Raw genomic sequence first — 24429 nt, 5'->3', positions numbered from 1 at the left:
TACCACACACACACAAAAAGAAACAGAAAACTTTATTAGATCTATAACAATTAAAGAGGGTGAACTGATAGTCACCTCAAAAGAATGGAACTAGAAGTGAGGAGTAGAAGAACCAAAGGAATTACTTTCTTTTCTCTGCATTAAAGAGACTTGGCAGGTTACCCCCCTTCTACTTTTTTATAAAACATAAACATAAGGCTATAAGCAATCCATACAGAAACTGGAAGAAGAAAGCTACAACATGCTTTTTTGGTAGAAAATAATTTGGATGTACAAATTTATTTATTTGATTGTATTAAAGAAAGCAGCATAGAATCACATTCATTTTCTTCATAGTATCACTGTAAACAGACTGAATTTCAGAGCTCTTAGTTTGCTTTGGAAACTTCTAAAAAGCTATTAGCAGCCTAGGAAGCATTTTCCTTCCCCTCCAGGATCTCCTGCTCCTGGGGGTAGGTGGGGGTAACTGGTCACATTTGATGCTAAATAAATAGCATGTGGTGGATTTTGCCAAATCCTTTTCAGCTCCTCCCATAGGCAATGAGATGACTTGGCTTATTCTTGATCTGAAGTCATTTGAGTAAACAAGCAGGTTATGAAACACAGAATGGAGTGAAGTTTCCATCGCAGATAATTCCCAAAGTTAGGATGAGCTTAACTGTTCAATCCCTTCTGCTGATCAGAGAGAGAGATGCTAGCAATCGATCTCAGATCTTTGCTCCTGTGAGACATCAGCGTCACGTAATTCGTTCCTTTCATTAAAATGCGTTGGAAAAGAGACGTGCGAGTAGACAAGAGGAGTTTATTACCGTGATGGTACGGTAAGAGGAAAATCAAAGTGTAGGCAGTGTCCCTTTCTTGTTGAACTCCAATGATCACTCCACTCCTGTCAGCTTTACAGTCCAAGCAAACTCAGTCGGAAGAGCAGAGGGTGGTAACTGGGGCAAGTACACGAGGAGACCTTTACCTGGATTTGGGGACCACTTCACATGCTTTTCGATTCCCAGCACTGTTACCTGCAGAAAGCAAAAGGGAATCGAAAAAACAGTAATGCACCGGTGAGCACAGAACGTGGCCTGAACGTGGTGGGAAACAACTACGCTGGGCCATGGCAGGGAAGACAGAGTCCAAAAGGGGAATAAATATGGGAGAAACGTGGGCAAGGAAGGAAGAATTAGAGAAGGCTTGCCAATTCCTTTACAAAAAGTTACATCTCGGACAAGACTCACGGAGGCTCTTTACCTCTGTAGTCGAAGTAGTTATGGGGGATTTAAGGCTTAAGATTCCATCTTCTGGCCAGTGCAGGAAAATGGCATAAACAGCTGATCCTTTTGAGGTATAGCTGGGAAAAAAGAAACATCATTGTCAAAGATACCTGGCTTATTACCCTGCCACGTGACCTTATACGTTCCCCTTTCAATTATCTACCAATTCCAAGACCTTCAGTCACTGCTACGAGGAAGCACTAATAGCTCGATACCAATTAAGGTCTGTGGGAAGAAAGCAGCCCTGGAAGATTCTTTCTGGCGATATCTTCCATTTTCTCTCTCTACGGGGTTCTAAGTTTTCTTTAAAAATTTTTAACTCTTATACTAGTTATCTCACACTGAAGCCACCTGCCTCATTATTCAAATCATTCTTTGACTCCAAACCCATATGAAAACAGTCAAGGATATAATAAGGGCGAGGTGTGCAACGAAGAAAAATTGGGGTTTTTGTTTTTAATTTTTTAAATTTTTGGCCACCCAGCACTGCTTGCGGGAACTTAGTTCCCCGAGCAGGGATCGAACCCTGGCCCATGGCAGTGAAAGCGCAGAGTCCTAACCACTGGACAGCCAGGGAATTCCCAAGACAAGTTTGTTGTTCTGAGATTTCACCATGCGTAGAGAAGAGGGTGAAAATCACTAAATAGAAACTCATCCAAAACAGAAGGATGAATGTGTTTCCCCTGATCCAAAGACCCCTGCTCTCTGGTATAACACTTACAGAGGCCTTTCACTGAGCAGTTAGTTTGTGCCTGGCACTCTGCTGATACTTTACATATGTTATCTCATTTAACCCTTACAAACACCCTAGGAAGTTACGTATCATCACCCCATTTTGCAGTCGAAAAAAACTGAAGCACGAGATCAAATAACTAGATCCACAATCCAAGTATGAATCATGACTTCTCCATTTAGTAGCTCTGTAGTTCTAGGCAAGTGACATTCCTGCCCTGAGTCTGCTTTCTCGCTTGTAACCTGATAATGATAGTATCAACTTGGTGGGATTGTTGAGGGGATTAAACTAGGCGAAAGAATTTAGAATGAAGCCTGCATATTGTGGATGTTGTGCAAATATCAGCTATTAGTATTTTTAGGAGGTGGGGTAACGCTGTCAAGCAAATTGACTGATACTTTGTAGCTCTTTCTTTCTTCACCAAGCCTTCCGCCTCCCTTACTAGTCAAAGATACCCTGGGGCCTAAAACATAAACCTGGGCACAAATTTAATAGCAAAAGGACCGCTTTTGCATTTCTTCAAGATGACTCCCAGCCTGGCTTGTACCACTGTGAACCCAAGAAGATGCCAGCTCAGGATGGGCCACATCCCATTCCTGCACGTAACACAAGGCTAGACTCACCACACAGAGGTCGTGTTTTTTTCAGATTGTACCCTCCATGGTTTGGAGGCGTAGATAGCCTCCCCATTGATGCTCAGCCACTTCCCAACAGCAAGAAGCCTTTCTTGGAAGATGGGAACAATCAGTCCATCTTTAGTTGGTCCAATGTTGAGAAGATAGTTGCCTCCCAAACTTACTGTCTGAATCAGTTCCTGGAGAGAACAGAAACAAGGAAATCCCAGCTCTGAATGCCAAGACTGGAGAAATGCTTAGAACACACACAGATGAAGGGAAGAAAAAGAATCTAGGCTACATTCTCCCTCTGTTTTGTGAATATCCTTTACCCTTTGGAAAATACTATATATTTTTGTCATTATAAAAGCAGGATAGGCTCATACTAGAACATTTTAAAATCCTGCTACAAGGTAGAGAAATATATTAACTCGAATTCCAGGGAGTAATCACAGGCACTTCCCGGTGAACCGGCACCTGCTGTGGTGCCATATGCAGTGGGAAGGGTCGTGTGTCCCAAGCACAGAGTGTGAGCAGGGAACTGAAAACAAAGCCCTTGGCCGTGAAGGAATCCCATGGAGCCATCCAGAGAGAACGCAGGGGTCAGACAGGAGAGATTTAGAGCAGGTGCTGTGGAGACTCTGGGGAGGTAGAAAAGCTCTGATGAATTTCAGGACACTTTGTATGTGGTGGGCTATATAAATGTGCATGCTGCTCCTTCAGGAAAACATGCTGTAAAGAGATATATTCTTCAAGATTTTTGGAGTGGGATGCGTGTGTGACCTCAAATGGTAGCACTTCAAGGCAGCCCAGAAAATTAAGGCAACATACAGAACATTTTACAAAGGAGGTTTTGTTATAGTATCCCAAAGACACCACACCGTTAGCTTTTTTTTTTTTTTTTTTTTTTGTGGTACGAGGGCCTCTCACTGTCGTGGCCTCTCCCGTTGCGGAGCACAGGCTCCGGACGCACAGGCTCAGCGGCCATGGCTCACGGGCCCAGCCGCTCCGCGGCATGTGGGATCTTCCCGGACCGGGGCACGAACCCGTGTCCCCTGCATCGGCAGGCGGACTCTCAACCACTGCGCCACCAGGGAAGCCCCACACCATTAACTTTAGATGTTTCCTTTCGGTGTTTTTCCTACGCAGTTAAGTCTATATAGTTGTGATACTACACCAACCCCCTAAACATTAATCCATATTACATTCAGAAACATTTTAATGGTTAAGGAAAATCCCTAAATCTACATAATTATTCCTTTATGGTTGCAAGAAATTGAAACAACCCAAATGTCAAACTGAAAATAATCCTGGGAAGAACATCTCTGTACAGAACTCTTCTTAATTATACCTAGTTCCTTAGGACAGGTTTTATGAGTGTGTTCAATAACCCTAAAGGGATCTATCAGCCTGCACTTCCATCCACAGTGCTTCCACCACTCTTAGTCAGAAGGTAGTTAACAAATCACTACCTCACAGGTGCTCTTACCGAAATGATTCGAGATTCACTTGCGATGTCAGCCATTGCCATGTTGCGACGATAGCCCCAGGACAGCTTGTCTATTGAGGTGCACATCTCCCATTTGTGATCTGGCAGGGTCTCTGGCTTGAATTTATCTTGGCAGTTGTAGTATCCTCCATGGCGACAGGAACAGTTCTGACCCCATCGGTCATTTACTACGACAAAATCCTAAAGGAGGAAGGAGTACCGGGGTCATCGGGGGTAAAATCACTTAGCTTCCTTACGTAACACAGTTTGATATCTTAGGTGCCTACCTGGAAGCAAGAAGCAGACTTAGTCGAGAGCAGTGTTTCTTTTTTTTCTAATTTTATTTTATTTTTGGCTGTGTTGGATCTTCATTGCTGTGCACGGGCTTTCTTCAGTCGCAGAGAGCGGGGGCTACTCTTCGTTGTGGTGCACAGGCTCTAGGCGTGCGGGATTCAGTAGCTGTGGCACACAGGCTCAGTAGTTGTGGTGCGCGGGCTCTAGAGCACAGGCTCAGTAGTTGTGGCGCACGGGCTTAGTTGCTCCGCAGCATGTGAGATCTTCCCGGGCCAGGGATCGAACCGTGTCCCCTGCATTGGCAGGCAGATTCTTAACTACTGCACCACCAGGGAAGCCCGAGAGCAGTGTTTCTTAACTGGGGGCCATTTTGCCCTGGACAAGACTTTTAGCAAAATCTAGAGACAGTTTTTTTGGTTGTCACAACTGGAGGTGGTGCTACTGCCACCTAGTGGGTGGAGACCAGGGATGCTTCTAAACATCTTACAACATACAGGATAGTGCCCTCACAACAAAGAAATATCCAGCCCCCGAATGTCAATAGTACCGAGGCTGAGAAACCCTGGCCTAGCAATGTGTAATGTCAGAGCTGGAATGGCCTGTTAAAATCATTTAGTAAACCACTTATTCTATCAGAGGAGAAATGGAGAGGAGGAGACTTGCCCGAGGTCACATCCCCAGGCAGAGTTTCAGAAAGCTGGGCCTGTGAATCAGGTATTTGAACCCAGCCCAGGATGCTCTCCACTATACAACTCTGACTTTCTTTACTTAGGTAAGAAAAAAAATCAAACATTCTTTTCCTTCCCTCAAGGTTTTGCTGAACTTTGAGAAATCCTTACATGGAATAGCTTAATGTAAACATTTACTACTACTATAAGGAACTTCCCTGGCCATCCAGTGGTTAACAAGCCACCTTCCAATGCAGGGGATGCAGGTTCGATCCCTGGTCGGGGAACTAAGATCCCACACGCTGTGGGTCAACTAAGCCCGTGTGCCCTAGAGCTCGCGTGCCACAACTAGAGAGCCTGCGTGCCTCAACTACTGAGCCCGCGCACCGCAACTAAGACCTGACGCAGCCAAATAAATAAATAAATAAGTGTTTAAAAAAAAATACTACTATGAGGCTCATACTGGGTTATCTATGGTAAATAAAACACAGTTCTTGCCCTCAGAAATCCAGCAGAGACTAGCTGAGGAGAAAAATTATATGTGGAAAAATTATAATGTGACATCACAGCAGAGTTAGGGATTTGAACATAAACAGGGAACACTGATCCAGGAGTATTTCTTGCTTCTTCCAGGAAAGAATATAAATTGCCAGGAGCCAGATTTAGTTTGCATTGCACCAATACTTACTACGCACCTAACTGGGTCAAGTACTGTTCGTGGGGTTGGGGACATAGCAGTGAACGGACCCAAACGCTTGCCCTCACAAAGCTGACACTTTAGTGAGGGAGACAGATAGTAATGAGGTAAATGATATCTGAAATATGTTAGGCCACTATCAATATCTTAGTGGTAAGAGAAAGATAAAGCAAAGAAAGACATACAGTGTGACAGGGGCATGCTGCAATTTTAGATAGGGTGACGGGGAAGGTGACCTCCCAGGGGAGACCTGTGGGGGGCTCAGGGGTGAGCCACGTGGGAACTGGAGAGAATAGAAAGTAAGGAGAAAGGACTATTTCTCCTAAAAGTACTGTCCTAACATGAGTATATCTCCAAAACAACCCTCTTTCTGAAGGTGTGAGAAAGCATTCAGAACAAGAGTGGGTAGAATAGGGTCTATGGTGTCCCACCCAAGGATCCACAACGGAGCCACCCCAGCCTGAGGACCATCGGGGAAGAACCATAAAACTGAGCCACTAGAGGTCCCCACACATCTCGCAAGTCCCAGAAAACCAATCTGAATTTGCTTCAATTTGTCACATAGGATCTTTCCTTTTTTCTTTCTCTCCATTTTCTGAATTTAGTAATATTTACCCAATGAGATCCTTAGAGGTTTATGAATCTACCAAGAAAGCTCACTTCAAACTGGTCTTTTTTTTTGTGGTACGCGGGCCTCTCACTGCTGTGGCCTCTCCCGTTGCGGGGCACAGGCTCCGGACACGCAGGCCCAGCGGCCATGGCTCACGGGCCCAGCCGCTCCGCGGCACATGGGATCTTCCCGGACCGGGGCACGAACCCGTGTCCCCTGCATCGGCAGGCGGGCTCTCAACCACTGCGCCACCAGGGAAGCCCCAAACTGGTCTTATACTTAAGATTTTTAAAATCCACAACAAATCTAGAATATGTAAAATTTTTGAAATGTTCTATAGTGAAGATTAAGATGTCTGCTGCTTTGAAAGTGTATTGAAATACAAACTTTAAATGGGCAGGTATTGTGCAGTGTAATAGTGTTGATTATCGGGGAGAGGACAAGGTAGGCAAAGTTCCCTCAGGAATTTGGAGGGACTCCCCTGGTGACACAGTGGTTAAGAATCTGCCTGCCAATGCAGGGGACACAGGTTCGAGCCCTGGTCTGTGAAAATTCCACATGCCATCCACGGCAACTAAGCCCGTGCGCCACAACTACAGAGTCTGCGTTCTAGAGCCCGTGAGCCACAGCTACTGAGCCCGTGTGCCACAACTACTGAAGCCCATGCGCCTAGAGCCTGCGCTCTGCAACAAGAGAAGCCACTGCAATGAGAAGCCTGTGCACCACAACAAAGAGTAGCCCCTGCTCGCCTCAATTAGAGAAAGCTGGCGTGCAGCAGTGAAGACCCAACACAGCCAAAAAAATAAAATAAGTTAATTAATTTCAAAAAGAAGAATTTGGAATATAAGGGAAATGAAATTTCCCCTTAAGATAATCAACATAGAGTAGGTGAAGTCATAGATATTCACATTTTATTCTTATCATTTAATTTTACATGTTTTATATGTTAATTTTTGGGGTGGTTTTCTCATTTATAATGTCTGTTTACTTAATAGTTTATTTTCTCTATGGTGGTCTGGGACTTCTACATACTATTTCCAGCCTACTTAAATTTAAGAAGATTTAAAACTATCTTGTAAAAATCAAGAATTCAAGGAGAAGAAGAAAGATTATACTCCAAGTAAGGGGCCAAAACTGAATTAGCGGAGAAACCTTTAACATCCACTAAGTTCCCTGATCCTTACCCCACCCACGTTGATATTACTAGTTATTATTGTTGCTGTTGTCATTATTGCTATTACTCCGGATCTTGGTTCCTCACATTTTCTTTTATCATAACAGAAAAATAAGAGATAAGTCATATAATCATGTACCTTAACTGGGCTATCATTGTAGAGCCAAGCAAGAAAATTTGTAGAGTTCCAATAAGTATCAGGACATTCCCACTCTCCATCAGACCAAATCAAGTCAGGTTTGTACCTGAGACAAACAATGAGAACAATGTTTATTATCTGAATCCATTCATAGGAAAGCCTTACGGATCTATCTTTGCAACAAATATTTAAAAATTAATTTTCTCCTATTTGGAAAGTACCAAAAAACTACCGCAGCGCAGAGAAGGTGGAAAATTAAAGAGACAAAAATGACAACACAGACACACACACAAACCCCTTAGCTAACACAACCACTGTTTGATACACAGCACTTTGGTGTATTTCTTCCTAATCTTTTTCTTTTTAATGTCTTAACTTAAAAAGTAGAGTTGTAATCAGTGCGTATACAATTTGGTTTCCTTCCGGTAACTAATTCCAATGAAAAGAGTGGTGCTCCAGAACTATAGGATTGATGTTTCTGCTTTTAAGATGTATTAAGAGCTTGAACTGTTCCACCAAATGCATTTGGGGGGACAACTACCCAAAATTTTGACTATAAAACTCTATGGAATTCACTTGAGCCACAGTTGCATCTTTCACATATTATTACTCTGAGCCCTATGAGGTGTGAGTGTGTGTGTGTATTTATAAAGTAAGCATTATTATTCCCACTTTAGAAAGCAAGAAGCTAATGCTCAGTAGGGTACTTTGTTTTAGGTGACAAGGCTGGTAAGTAACAGGAGCTGGAACCCACATGCAAATCTGCCTGATGCCTACTCTTGTGCTGTTCTCTGTAACTACTTAGGACAGCAGGTTGATTCCAGGAAAATGACTGCCTGTCTGAGAGGTGAGAGAAGCACTGTTGGTCTGTGTTCCACTGTGTATGAGAAACTGTACTAGGCCCTTTATACTCATTACCTCATTCATTCTCACGACAACCCTGTGATGTATAAACAGATAAAGAAACCGAGTTCTAGAAAGATGAAGTAGTTTGTTCAAGGCTATACAGTCAGTAAGAAAAAAGAACTGGATTTCTGACTTAAAGCCTATGCTGATCTCTTAAAACTTTACTATTTCCTTAGAGACGTCATCTGGATGCAAGGAGGTTTTTTTTTTTTTTGTCTTCTGGTCTACAATGAGAGTCCAGGCAGAGATGGCTGCCTCTTAATCTTTAAAGGTCCACCATCCTCTAGGAGCCCCCAGAAGCAAGAAGGGCAAACTCAGAATAAAACGTGGTGAAGACTAGGGACAAATGCCAAAGTGAAAGTCATCATTTTAAGAATAATGGTAATAACAACACCATTATTCTGTTCCAGGTATAGCGACAAATACTTTTCACATACTATGCTGAGCCCTATACAGAAGGCATTATTATTCCCACTTCAGAGAGTAACGATCTGAGGCTCAGAAGGGTGACCTGTTTAAGGCCTGTAAGTAACAAGAGCCAGAATTCAAACACAAATCTGCCAGATGCCGAATCCCCTTCAGGGTCCGTTAGACCAAGCTGCCCTTCCTCAAGGTCCTGACAAAGGAAATAGCATGTAAGGAGGGAACTGAAGTTTTGACGTACTACCATCCTCAGTTTTGTTTGTTTCAGTTTATAGAGGCACTATGACCATATTATGAAAGTTCTGAAAAGTAGAAAAATATATATATTTTGTCTTAACACAACCACTACTTTTACTATTTTGATTTCCTACCCCTTTCCCCCTTCCCCTCAACTTAACAGTATCCTATAAGAAGCTCAGGTGTCATTGCTGAAGGTCATAAGGCCAAAAAAATTTCTCTTTTGTACCTGCTAACAAGGTCATATAGCTCTGGCATTGTTTTTGCATGGACAAAATGCTGTGTTTTGAAGCCATTTTTCTTATCACGTAGGTAGAGAGGATGGAACCATTCTAAGAGTGAGTGATAGAGTCCATAGCGTATGTTCCTTAAATAGAAAAACAGGACAGCAACTGTCATTAAGCAAAGAAAAATAATTTATTTTAAGAAAAATCAGTTGCAGCATTTTTACATCTCACTGAAACTTATCCATAGGGCATGCAGAGGGGCAGGATCCACAACAATTTCCTTAAATTATCTCATCATTCACTTAAGCAAAATGATTGGGCTTACTATGTTTTTGATAATACACATAACAAATTATTTTTATACATAAATATCTTAACACCAAATGTCACTTAAACCACCTTTTGTCTTTTAAGTCAATTATCTCAATAACATGTAGTCCTATTAAAAAATGTTTTCTGTCAATCATAAGGATACATATGGAAGAGATACTAGAAAATAGAGACAAGTATAAAATATCTAAAATCTTATCACTCAAATAATCATTGGTAACATTTTCTGTGTAGCTGAATTAATTAATATAGGTTTATTGTTTCATATAAGATTTATTAATAGTTCTTAACACAAGCAGAAGCAAGAACTACAGTCCTGCAGCCTGTGGAACAAAAACCACATTCACAGAAAGACAGACAAGATGAAAAGGCGGAGGGCTATGTACCAGATGAAGTAACAAGATAAAACCCCACAAAAACAACTAAATGAAGTGGAGATAGGAAAACTTCCAGAAAAAGAATTCAGAATGACAGTGAAGATGATCCAGGACCTCAGAAAAAGAATGGAGGCAAAGACTGAGAAGATGCAAGAAATGTTTAACAAAGACCTAGATGAATTAAGGAACAAACAAACAGAGATGAACAATACAATAACAGAAATGAAAAACACACTAGAAGGAATCAATAGCAGAATAACTGAGGCAGAAGAACAGATAAGTGACCTGGAAGACAGAATGGTGGAATTCAATGCCGTGGAACAGAATAAAGAAGAGAAGATGAAAAGAAATGAAGACGGCCTAAGAGACCTCTGGGACAACATTAAACGCAACAACATTCACATTATAGGGGTCCCAGAAGGAGAAGAGAGAGAGAAAGGACCTGAGAAATTATTTCAAGAGATTATAGTCGAAAATGTCCCTAACATGGGAAAGGAAAGAGCCACTCAAGTCCAGGAAGCGCAGAGAGTCCCAGGCAGGATAAACCCAAGGAGAAACACGTGGAGACACATAGTAATCAAACTGACAAAAATTAAAGACAAAGAAAAATTATTGAAAGCAACAAGGGAAAAAACGACAAATAACATACAAGGGAACTCCCATAAGGTTAACAGCTAATTTCTCAGTAGAAACTCTATAAGCCAGAAGGGAGTGGCGTGATATATTTAAAGTGATGAAAGGGAAGAACCTACAACCAAGATTACTCTACCCAGCAAGGATCTCCTTCAGATTCTATGGAGAAATCAAAAGCTTTACAGACAAGCAAAAGCTGAGAGAATTCAGCACCACCAAACCAGCTCTACAACAAATGCTAAAGGAACTTCTCTAAGTGGGAAACACGAGAGAAGAAAAGGACCTACAAAAACAAACCCAAAACAATTAAGAAAATGATAATAGGTACATACATATTGATAATTACCTTAAACGTGAATGGATTAAATGCTCCAACCAAGAGACATGGGCTTGCTGAATGGATACAAAAACAAGACCCATATATATACTGTCTACAAGAGACCCACTTCAGACCTAGGGACGCAAAGAGACTGAAAGTGAGGGGATGGAAAAAGATATTCCATGCAAATGGAAATCAAAAGAAAGCTGGAGTAGCAATACTCGTATCAGATAAAATAGACTTTAAGAATGTTACAACAGACAAGGAAGGACACTACATAATGATCAATGGATCAATCCAAGAAGAAGATATAACAATTATAACTGTATATGCATCCAACATAGGAGCACCTCAATACATAAGGCAACTGCTAACAGCTATAAAAGAGGAAATCGACAGTAACATAATAATAGTTGGGGATTTTAACACCTCACTTACACCAATGGACAGATCATCCAAACAGAAAATTAATAAGGAAACACAAGCTTTAAATGACACAATAGACCAGATAGATTTAATTGATATTTATAGGACATTCCATCCAAAAACAGCATATTACACTTTCTTCTCAAGTGCACACAGAACAGTCTCCAGGATACATCACATCGTGGGTCACAAATCAAGCCTCAGTAAATTTAAGAAAATTGAAATCATACCAAGCATCTTTTCTGACCAGAACACTATGAGATTAGAAATAAATTACAGGGAAAAACACATAAAAAACACAAACACCTGGAGGCTAAGCAATACGTTACTAAATAACCAAGAGATCACTGAAGAAATCAAAGAGGAAATTAAAAAATACCTAGAGACAAATGACAACGAAAACATGATGATCCAAAACCTATGGGATGCAGCAAAAGCAGTTCTAAGAGGGAAGTTTATAGCAGTACAAGCCTACCTCAAGAAACAAGAAAAATCTCAAATAAACAATCTACACTTACACCTAAAGGAACTAGAGAAAGAAGAACAAACAAAACCCAGAGTTAGTAGAAGGAAAGAAATCATAAAGATCAGAGCAGAAATAAATGAAATAGAAACAAATAAAACAATAACAAAGATCAATAAAACTAAAAGCTGGTTCTTTGAGAAGATAAACAAAATTGACAAACCATTAGCCAGACTCATCAAGAAAAAGAGGGAGAGGACTCAAATCAATAAAATTAGAAATGAAAAAGGAGAAGTTACAACAGATACCGCAGAAATACAAAGCATTCTAAGAGACTACTACAAGCAATTCTATGCCAATAAAATGGACAACTTGGAAGAAATGGACAAATTCTTAGAAAGGTATAACCTTCCAAGACTGAACGAGGAAGAAATAGAAAATATGAACAGGCCAATCAAAAGAAATGAAATTGAAACCGTGATTAAAAATCTTCCAACAAACAAAAGTCCAGAACCAGATGGCTTCACAGGTGAATTCTATCAAACATTTAGAAAAGAGCTAACACCCATCCTTCTCAACCTGTTCCAAAAAATTGCAGAGGAAGGAACAGTCCCAAACTCATTCTATGAGGCCACCATCACCCTGATACCAAAACCAGATGAAGATACTACAAAAAAAGAAAATTACAGACCAATATCACTGATGAATATAGATGCAAAAATCCTCAACAAAATACTAGCAAACAGAATCTAACAACACATTAAAAGGATCATACACCATGATCGAGTGGGATTTATCCCAAGGATGCAAGCATTCTTCAATATATGCAAATCAATCAATGTGATACACCATATTAACAAACTGAAGAATAAAAACCATATGATCATCTCAATAGATGCAGAAAACGCTTTTGACAAAATTCAACACCCATTTATGATAAAAACTCTCCAGAATGGGGGCATAGAGGGAACCTACCTCAACATAATGAAGGCCATATACGACAAACCCACAGCAAACATCATTCTCAATGGTGAAAAACTGAAAGGATTTCCTCTAAGATCAGGAACAAGACAAGGATGCCCACTCTCACCACTCTTATTCAACATAGTTTTGGAAGTCCTAGCCACAACAATCAGAGAAGAAAAACAAGTAAAAGGAATACAAATTGGAAAAGAAGAAGTAAAACTGTCCCTGTTTGCAGATGACATGATACTATAAATAGAGAACCCTAAAGATGCCACCAGAAAAACTACTAGAGCTAATCAGTGAACTTGGTAAAGTTGTAGGATACAAAATTAATGCACAGAAATCTTTTGCATTCCTATCACTAATGATGAAAAATCTGAAAGAGAAATTAAGGAAACACTCCCATTTACCATTGCAACAAAGAGAATAAAATACCTAGGAATAAACCTACCTACGGAGACAAAAGACCTGTATGCAGAAAACTATAAGACACCGTAGAAAGAAATTAAAGATGATACCAACAGATGGAGAGATATACCATGTTCTTGGATTAGAAGAATCAATACTGCGAAAATGACTATACTACCCAAAGCAATCTACAGATTCAATGCAATCCCTATCAAATTCCCAATGGCATTTTTTACAGAACTAGAACAAAAAATCTTAAAATCTGTATGGCGACACAAAAGACCCCGAACAGCCAAAGCAGTCTTGAGGGAAAAAAATGGAGCTGGAGGAATCAGACTCCCTAACTTCAGACTATACTACAAAACTACAGTAATCAAGACAGTATGGTACTGGCACAAAAAAACAGAAATATAGGTCAACGGAACAGGATAGAAAACCCAGGGATAAACCCACGCACCTATGGTCAACTAATCTATGACAAAGGAGGCAAGGATATACAATGGAGAAAAGACAGTCTCTTCAATAAGTGGTGCTGGGAAAACTGGACAGCTATATGTAAAAGAATGAAATTAGAACACTCCCTAACAACATACACAAAAATAAACTCAAAATGGATTAAAGACCTAAATGTAAGACTGGACACTATAAAACTCTTAGAGGAAAACATAGGAAGAACACTCTTTAACATCTATCACAGCAAGATCTCTTTTGATCCACCTCCTAGAGTAATGGAAATAAAAACAAAAATAAACAAATGGGACCTAATGAAACTTAAAAGCTTTTGCAAAGCAAAGGAAACTACAAACAAGACGAAAAGACAACCCTCAGAATGGGAGAAAATATTTGCAAACGAATCAACGGACAAAGGATTAATCTCCAAAATATATAAACAGCTCACACAACTCAATATTAAAAAAACAAACAACCCAATCCAAAAATGGGCAGAAGACCTACATAGACATTTCTCCAAAGAAGAGATACAGATGGCCAAGAAGCACACAAAAAGCTGCTCAACATCACTAATTATTAGAGAAATGCAAATCAAAACTATAATGAGGTATCACCTCACACCAGTTAGAATGGGCATCATCAGAAAATCTACAAACAACAAATGCTGGAGAGGGTGTGGAGAAAAGGGAACCCTCTTGCACTCTTGGTGGGAATGTAAATTGATACAGCCACTATGGAGAACAGTATGGAGGTTCCTTAAAAAACTAAAAATAGGGCTTCCTTGGTGGCGCAGTGGTTGAGAATCCCCAGGTTCGTGCCCCGATCCGGGAAGATCCCACATGCCGCGGAGCGGCTGGGCCCGTGAGCCATGGCCACTGAGCCTGCACGTCCGGAGCCTGTGCTCCGCAATGGGAGAGGCCACAACAGTGAGAGGCCCACGTACCACAAAAAAAAAAAAAAAAAAAAAAAAAAAACAACAACTAAAAATAGAATTACCATACGACCCAGCAATCCCACTACTGGGCATATACCCAGAGAAAACCATAATTCAAAAAGACACATGCACCCCAATGTTCATTGCAGCACTATTTACAATACCCAGGTCATGGAAGCAACATAAATGCCAATAGACAGACAAATGAATAAAGAAGATGTGGTACATATATACAATGGAATATTACTCAGCCATAAAAAGGAACGAAATTGGGTCATTTGTAGAGACGTGGATGGATCTAGAGACTGTCATACAGAGTGAAGTATGTCAGAAAGAGAAAACAGATATCGTATATTAACGCATATATGTGGAACCTAGAAAAATGGTACAGATGAACCGGTTTGCAGGGAAGAAATAGAGACACAGATGTAGAGAACAAACGTATGGACAATAAGAGGGGAAAGTGGGGGGGGGGCAAAGAATTGGGAGATTGGGATTGACATATATACACTAATATGTATAAAATGGATAACTAATGAGAACCTGCCATTTAAAAAAAATAAAATTCTAAAAAAAAAAAAAAGTTCTTAATGTTCCCCAAATGAAATATGGTTAAAGTGACCTATTTTCATACACAATAAAGCTTGTTCTGAGTTAAGAATAGTGAGTGTTTTGGAAACACTATAATACAAGTAAGAAGTAAATGGAACATTGCAATGGCACAGGTAAGACAGAAACAATTGAAGTTAAATATTTCATAACGTGATTCAGGGACTAAATAAATATAAAGAAGGTAAAAATCAAGGATCTTAGAGTCCAGATCTAATCAATATCTCATAGTCTTACAGCAGGACTATTAGCAGAGCACAGCATTGGGAAACTGAATATTTAACCGGGGATATAAGTCAGCAAATGCTTTCTCAATGGACCAGATAATATTTGAGGCTTTGCAGGCCTTGTGATCTCTATCCCAACTCTGCAATTGTAGCTTGAAAGCAGCCAGAGACAATGCATAAATGAATGGGCACAACTGCGTCCCAGTCAAACTTTACTTATACAAACAGGCAGCTGGTCTACCCCTTAAATACGACATCAAGTTTGCCAAATCACAATAGAGCTGAGATTGGGCATGACACAAATACCACTTTTCCTCCTTAGAGGCAAACATACCCAGAAATATAGGATCCAAAACCAAAATACCTGGGTTCAAATCCCACCTCTGCCACTTCCCAGCATTTTGATCTCGGAAAGTTACTTTTTATTAAGTGGCAAATATTAGAAAACATTAATTTGAATAAACAAGTTGGCTCCTTATCTCACTTTTTGCTGCTTTAACTGCCCTTTTCAGTTCTCTCTTGATCTACTATTCATCTAAACCTTCCCTGAATGCCTGCAAAGCTCTGTGTTGACAGCCAAGGAGGACACAAAGATGAGAGGCCCAACCCTGGCCTCCATCAGATACTGGAAAAGGCCTGGGGTTGGTAGGCTTTCCAGAAAAAATCCTTTGCAGAATGCAAATGAAGCATTGGGGTCTACGCTGGGTATCCTTCACCTAAGCAGACAGGGCTATGAACTTCTCTGATGGTGTCACCTTTGGTCATATGAAAACTGCCAAGCATCAAACACTGCTAATTCAAGGCCAGAAGCCCTTCAAGGTACTGGTTAAATGCAAACTTAGAAAACACACAAGAGTAGAGAAGGCACGGCACATTGGTTGGCTAGATCAAAAGTGATGATGGAGTAATCATCTGTGGACACACACCTATTTCGGACGGCTGTTCCCAACTCACCAACCAAATCACGATGGGGCCCCAGATCCTGAGAGTTCCAGTTCCAAGACACAGGACTTGGCCAGTTTGTGAAGCCTTCATGATGCTTTGTTGTCAGGACTACATACCTGTGGACATTGAAACCATATGAACAAAGGAAGTGGGCAGTGGGCCACCGGCACGAACTTACCTGGTATGCCTGAGGCTTTTAAAATGGTTGGGAGAACTGACTACAGAAAATGTATGGTTGACCCTTGAACAACGTGGGGGTGAGGGGTGCCAACGCCCTGTGCAGAAGAAAATCCATGTATAACTCTTGACTCCCCGAAAACTTAACTACTAATAGCCTACTCTTGACTGGAAGCTTTACTAATAACATAAATGAATGATTAATGCCCATTCTGGGGGACTTCCCTGGCAGTCTGGTGGTTAAGACTCTGAGCTTCCAATGCAGGGGACACAGGTTCGATCCCTGGTCGGGGAACTAAGATCCTGCATGCCATGCAGTGTGGACAAAAACAAACAAACAAAAAACCCCACCCATTTTGTAGGTTATATGTATTATGTACTGTATTAATACAATAATGTAAGCTAGAGAAAAGAAAATGTTCTTAAGAAAATCATAAAATACATTTATAGTACTGTATTGTATTTATTGATACCATAAGTTTACATTGTCTGTTTACAAGATGAACCACCTGTCAGTACCCACATCAATACTGTCTTACATGATACAAAACACTGCAGATATCATAATTATTACTAAAACTAGATATAAAAAGTGAAAAGCTAATGTGAAAAAGAAATTCATATTTATTTGCAGGTATAACGACATGTGCATTGATAATAGAAGCAGCAATATGACTGCTTTACAGTAGCCTAGTGTAATCAATATGATTGCTTCATGGTAGCCTAGCCGATACACTAACGAATGAATCATTGTAAAATTTTTATGGCATATGGTATTATAATCCTATTCATAACACAGTATTAGAAACATTGTTACATTAAAAAAAGAACACTTGCCTGTGATACACAGTTTATCCAATTATGAGGGGGTAGAGGGGAGGGCATACTGTATGGTAATGTAATTCTTTGAACGCAAAGTTTTAAAACAGTAAGAAAACTGATACATTGGTAATTTTTTATCGTGTCACTCACCTTATGCTTATGTAAGGATTGGCTATTCACTTCCATACCAATCTTGCATATGATGTTCTATGTGATGAATACTCAGGCAAAATGATGACGATGATGATGACATAAAAACGTTTCATACAGTTCTTGCCGTCCAGTTCTTAGGTTTGCACATGAAGACACTTACACACACACACACAGCAGATACGTTTATTAACTGTATGGCATAATGATTATTCACTGTTCATTAAGTGGAAGTGGATCATCATAAAGGTCTTCATGGTGAGTAGGTTGAAGAGGAAGAGGAAGAGGAGGGGTGGGTCTTGCTGTCTTGGGGTGGCAGAGGCAGAAGAGGTGGACGGGGAGGCAGGAGAGGCAGGAATTCAGTGTAACATTATGGAAATATATCGCAATTTCTGTCTGCCTTTTCTGCTTTTACATTTCTCTAAAAATGCTTCTACATGATACCAATCCTTCTTCCACTATTTGCTTTTTTTGTTTGTTTGTTTGTTTTTATTTTTTGGCTGCACTGCTTGACATGTGGGATCTTAGTTCTCAGACCAGGGATCAAACCTGTGCTCCCTGGGGCTTCCCTGGTGGCGCAGTGGTTGAGAGTCCACCTGCCGATGCAGGGGACACGGGTTCGTGCCCCAGTCCGGGAAGATCCCACGTGCCGCGGAGCAGCTGGGCCCGTGAGCCATGGCCGCTGAGCCTGTGCGTCTGGAGCCTGTGCTCCACAATGGGAGAGACCCCCGTGGTGAGAGGCCCACGTACCGAAAACAACAACAACAACAAAAAACCTGTGCTCCGTGCATTGTACGGGTAACCACGGGACCACCAGGGAAGTCCTCACTGTTTGTTTTAGTTTCAGTGCTCATATCATAGAAGGGTCCATGTGGTAAAAGAAGTCAAAAGCTGTCTTGAGTAATCAGAATCCTTCTGCCAGATTGTCTAATGTCAATCTGTCTTCTGGCACTGCTTCTTCTACATCTCCTTCCTCTGCACTTGTTCAGAAGCACTCATCTCCATCAAGCTATCCTCTGTTAATTCCTCAGGTGTGATGTTTATTAGCTCCTGAATTTCTCCAAGATCCACATCTTGAAACCCTTCACCCCGCTTTTTTTTTTTTTTTGGCTGCATTGGGTCTTTGTTGCTGCGCACCGGCTTTCTCTAGTTGCGGCGAGCGGGTGCTACTCTTCGTTGCGGCACGCGGGCTTCTCATCACGGTGGCTTCTCTTGTTGTAGAGCATGGGCCCCAGGTGTGCGGGCTTCAGTAGTTGTAGCACGTGGGCTCAGTAGATGTGGCGCATGGCCTCGGTTGCTCCACAGCACGTGGGATCTTCCTGGACCAGGGCTCGATCCCGTGTCCCCTGCATTGGCAGGTGGATTCTTAACCATTGTGCCACCAGGGAAGCCCTCCCCCCTCCCCATCTTTCTTGCCGTATCTACATCTTTCATGATTTCCTTGACTGGCTCTGTTACAAATCCTGTGAAGTCATGCAAAATATCTGGACACAGTTTTCTCCAGCTGGAATTTATTGTTTGGGGCTTGACGGCTTTCACAGCTTTTTCTGTAACAACAATGGTATCTTCAATGCTGTAATCCTTCCAGACTTTCATGAAGTTCTCTATACTGGGGTTCTCTTCCATAGCATTGACAATCCTTTTCATACAGTACCATGTGTAATGAGCCTTAAAGGTCCTTATGACCCCCAAAGATCTACAGGTTGAATTAGAGATGTTGTGTCTGGGGGCAAGTAGACCACTTTGATGCTTTTGGTGTTGAACTCTTGGGGTTCTAGGTTGCCAGGGGCATTTTCCAATATTAAAAGAACTTTAAAAGGCAGTCTCTACTGGCAAGATACTTCCTGACCTCAGGGACAAAGCACCGATGGAACTAATCCAGAAAAAGTGTTCTCGTTGTCCAGGCCTTCTTGTTCTACAACCAAAAGACTGGCAATTGGTGTTTATCTTTTCCCTTCAAGGCTCGTGGGTTAGCAGCTTTATAGAAAAGGACAGTCCGGATCATAAAGCCGATTGCATTTGCACCAAACAGTAGAATTAGCCTGTCCCTTCCTGCCTTAAATCCTGGTGCTTGCTTCTTCTCCTTACTAATAAATGTTCTTCATGGCATTTCCACCCCCCTAGGATAGGTCACTTTCATCTGTATCAAAAACCTGTTCAGGCAGGTATCCTTTCTCCTCAATGATTTTCTCAGTGGCATCTGGGAACTCACCTCTTGGCCAGCAGAAATTGCTTTGCCTGTTACCGTGACATTTTAAAAGTCAAACCTCTTAAATTATCAAACCATCCTTTGCTGGCATTAAATTCTCCACCTTTAGATCCTTCACCTTCCTTTTGCTTTAAGTTATCATGTAACGACTTCACTTTTTCTCGAATCCTATTAGAGTCTTTAGGTATGCCTTTCTTATAGCAATCCTGCACCCACATCAAAGCTGCATTTTCAATATGAGATAAAAAGGTACTATGCAAGAAGTGCAAGGTTCTTCACACCTCCTGGCATCCTGGCATAGTTGCAGTGACAGCTTCATGGTTTTTGTTGTTGTTGTTTAACATTCATTTATGTTGGAATGGCGGGTAACCACAGCTGCAGACTTCAATCTACGATACATATCAAGCACTTCAACTTTTTCTTGTAATGTTGAATTTTCTCTGTTTTGGGGGATCACTTCTGGCATCACTAGGGGCGCTTTGTGTGGGTCCCATGGTATTACTCAAGGTTTATGACATTGCACTAAAGATGAAAAATACATGAGAACATGAGAGATCACTTTTTACTGCAATAGGCAATTTCTGTGAGTTTTTCAAATTGTCGCAAACCTCCAAAAGTTTTTCCAGTATACTTATTGGAAAATATCTGCATATAAGTGGACCCATGCAGTTTAAACCCATGTTGTTCAAGGGTCAGCTGTACTTGTATGAGTGACTATATTAGTGACACCCAGGGAGTTGCTTCAGTCACAACACCCCTTGGGTATTGCTCCAGGAATGAAAGCAAACTCAGGGAAGCCACAGTCCTTAGTTCCCAAACAAGCAGGAGACTTGGAAAGAAGGAAGGAATAGGTAAGGGAAAATACGTACACCTTGGCTTTCCAGTTCTTCAACCCTTCTGTGTACTGATGATTGGTCTTTTTAAAAAAAAATCCTTTGCCTTAAAGGAGAAAGAAATCTCTACTGGAAATAGCAGATGATAAAAAAGTAAGCTGTTTGTTTTACCAAGCCCATATGAATTGCCTCTCATTCACAGAGGTGACAAAAGGCCAAAAGAAAAGGGGAGAAAAGGCAAGTATTGAAATAACAACCAAATCACTCACCATTTCATTTACTTTTATGGCAGAAAAATAGCTGGTGCTCACATGTGACAATTTAATCACTGGCTGAGGTGGAGAGCTCAAGACTTTAAGGTCTAGACAGTATTTCAGGCTCTGTGGATCACAGTCCTCTCTGTGGCATATTCTTCTTCTACTTTTAAAAAAAAATTATTTATTTTTGGCTGTGTTGGGTCTTCGTTGCTGCACGCGGGCTTTCTCTAGTTGTGGTAAGCGGGGGCTGCTCTTCGTTGTGGTGCGTGGGCTTCTCATTGCAGTGGTTTCTCTTGTTGCGGAGCACGGGCTCTAGGCACGCGGGCTTCAGTAGTTGTAGCACGCGGACTCAGTAGTTGTGGCTCGCAGGCTCTAGAGCACAGGCTCAGTAGTTGTGGTGCACAGGCTTAGTTGCTCCGGGGCATGTGGGATCTTCCCGGACCAGGGCTCGAACCCATGTCCCCTGCATTGGCAGGAGGATTCTTAACCACTGTGCCACTGGGGAAGCCCCTCTTCTTCTACTTTTTTAAAACAACCCCTTAAAATGTAAAAATCCTTCTCATCTCAAGAAACTTACCAAAATAGGCAGAGGACCAATCCCTCTGGCCATGGTTGCAGACCCCTGGTGTGGTGGAAAGAACCTTCACCTTAGAGTCATGGGATTTGGAGTCTAGGACATTAGTTCCCTTCTTCTGTCTGGGCCAGTCATCTTGTCCATAGCAAGGGCATCCTGTCCTGGACAAAGGATGTCTCCCTGATTTTAACTTCTTCATTTGAAAATTATGCATTTCTAAGGCTTCTGGAAGACAGTGAACTCCTTCTTTGCTTATTCAGGGTTTATATTCCCATACACTTAATTGCAAACACTAAACATCAGTTGTAATTTCTATTTAGTACAAGAGAACTTAAAGTCCAAGAGAAACTAAAACCTGGAAGACGGGTGAGGAGACAAAGTCCTAAACCAGGAGCTGGGAAACCTACCTGCCTTCATTCTTACTCTCCTCCAACCCACTTCCCGCCCAGCAGCCTCAGGGTCATCATCCCTTGACTTAATACCTGCAACATCCTGTCTTCAAGGATGGTTCCTTCAGGACCAGCCCCAGCCTTCAACAACCCTGTGAGTCCTTGCCTCTCTCTTCCCAGCCCCAGGGCTCTGCACTTTCAGTTCTCTGAACCATTCACAAGCAAGTTGCAACAGTTCTCAAAACAATTCTGACATTTCTTGAGCACTCTCTATGTGCAAGGCATCGAGAAGAGCAGCTGAAAGAGAATCTGTATTGTTGCCCAAATACACTGCACACCAGAACTCCCTTCCCTCCGGGACATACTAAAACTGAAAGGAGGAACACAATCCCTGTCTACAACCATGGAAGGAGGCGGTAGGGCGGTAAAATGCCTTGTTCAAGTTCGCAGCTGAACTAGGATCAGACTCCACACCACCGGCTTAAAATCCTGGAATCCTGATTGCCTTGTTGACCCGGAAGGGACATTAGGTATCACTTCGCTCAGTCCTCTCAACATTCAGGTGCAGACACTGAGGGCTTTGCAGTCCACCACCAACCGGAAACCTTTATTTCCTTCTAATCCTCAACCAGACGCACCTTCTTAGGATCAGGCGTGCCATATTCAATTCTGCATCCTTCAGGAGGCAAAACAGAGTACCTCCGGTATCTGAAGTCAGACGGACACCTGTGTGACCCGGCAAGCCGCCTAGCCTCCCCCGGCTCGGTTTTCACCTGCCTAAGCCCCCTCCCGGCGCTCGGGTCAGCCCGGGTCAGCCCTAGCCGGGGAAGGGGGGCCCCGCCCGCCCCCCGCGGCGGCACTCACTTGGCCCCGGCGGCCTCGAACAGGTTGGCCCAGCTGTCCGGGTGGAAGAAGCTCGCAGTGAATCTTGGCCCGAAGTCGCCATAGGTGAAATTGGGCGGGTAGTTCTCATTCATGAATCTCTCGTACTGTGGCAGCTTTTCGCCCTTCCAGTGCCACCAGAACCACTCACTGCCCCAGGCCGGCACAGAAAACACGCCCCAGTGCACAAACACTCCGAATTTGGCCTCGTCGAACCAGGCCGGCAGCGGCCGGGAGTCCAAACTCGGCCAGTCCGGGGTGTAGCGACGCGGAGGGTCGGTGCAGCGCGGAGGGTGGGCGCATCGCGGAGCCCGCACCGCGCCGAGCACCAGCAGCAGCAATAGCCCGGCGCCCACCCCCTGCGACTTCATCTCGAGATTTAGCACAGCCGTCTTGGAGCCCCACGGCCGCCACTGAACGCGCAAGTGCGGGGCGGGCGCGTGGCCCCGTCCACCCTAACTAATGATTGGCTCGGAAGGAAAAAGGGGTGGGTCAACCGAGGCTGCTCGGCTACCGAGCGTCTTCCCCTTCTGGTGGGCGGTCCCTACCACCGCTGGCTCTCAAAGGGAGAAAGGTGCGAGGAGGATGGCGGTGTGACCGATGATTGAAAACTTTAGAATTCACTGCGGGGTGAAATCGAGGGGGTGTGGAAGGCCCGGTGTGTGCAGAGAACTGGGACTGGTCCATTTTGCAGTTGGCAGCTATGGGGGACTTTTTGAGCTGTAGCATGGAAGAACAAGTAAGGAGGCAGGAATACCAGATGGAAGGGCATTGTAACAGCCCTGGCAGAAATGACGAGGCAGAAGGACGATGGGAAGAAGCATTATAAGAGGAGAGGTGGGAGGAAAGTGGGCGCTGAAAGAGGAAGAACAGGTGTGACCATTTTGCCAGTCTAATATTTTTTGAACTTGCTTTGGGAATTTTGAGGCAATTCAAAGAGCTTAACATCTAGTTGGAAAAACAAGACCCATGCACAGGCTACCACGAAGGAATATTTTTAGAGTAACAGCGTGAGAAAATTGAGAGCCTCAGGCCCAAGGAGTGCCTGTGTGAACCTTGTCTGGCAGGGGGCTCACCAAATTCCTCTACAGTTGGTAGAGGCTGTGCCTGCGCAAACAGGCGGTGAGGCTGTCAGGTGTGGGAAGTCTAATGACTCCCCCATGGCACAGCTGGTACCTACATATCAGTGAGAACTGCTGCAGGTAAGAGTTGGAAGGAACTTTGGAGACCCCCGACACTATCCCCTTCTTTACTCTTACCATTTTATGGAAGAGGAAACTGAGACCCAGAGAGGGGATTGGAGTTGCCCAAGATCATGCAACTAGTTTGGATCAGAGGTGGGACCAGAACCCATGTCTCCAGATGCAGAATCTATGTCTCTCAAACGTTGCTTCTCTCTTGCACCCCAGGAGGTGCAGGAGAACCTGTCAAAGGCTGTGTCGACAGAAGGAAGCACTTCCTCATTCTAGGAGTGATAAAGAAACACGGTGGCTGTTGCTGAATGAACAGCCATTTTCTTTCGTCACTTCCTCTGCAAGATTATGTTGTAATATTGTCCACAACAGCAAGCCCA

At 42.6% G+C, this 24429-nt stretch overlaps 1 protein-coding gene across 1 annotated transcript; it reads right to left on the bottom strand.

The window, feature by feature from the left end:
* Positions 1–23305, bottom strand: FUCA1 (alpha-L-fucosidase 1). The gene is made up of 8 exons (XM_059062292.2): positions 22839–23305; positions 16545–16679; positions 9479–9616; positions 7684–7789; positions 4102–4302; positions 2622–2812; positions 1243–1342; positions 1–1016 (listed from the first exon to the last, which is right to left on the bottom strand). The coding sequence occupies exons 1-8, from the start codon at positions 23225–23227 to the stop codon at positions 876–878; spliced, it is 1401 nt and encodes a 466-aa protein (XP_058918275.1). The 5' UTR covers positions 23228–23305; the 3' UTR covers positions 1–875.
* Positions 23306–24429: the final 1124 nt, after the last annotated feature.

This window comes from Kogia breviceps, chromosome 1 (genome assembly GCF_026419965.1).
Source record: "Kogia breviceps isolate mKogBre1 chromosome 1, mKogBre1 haplotype 1, whole genome shotgun sequence".
In the NCBI taxonomy this organism is placed as follows: Eukaryota; Metazoa; Chordata; class Mammalia; order Artiodactyla; family Physeteridae; genus Kogia; species Kogia breviceps.
Note: the sequence above shows the minus strand (reverse complement) of the source record. Positions and strands in the feature narration are given on the sequence as shown.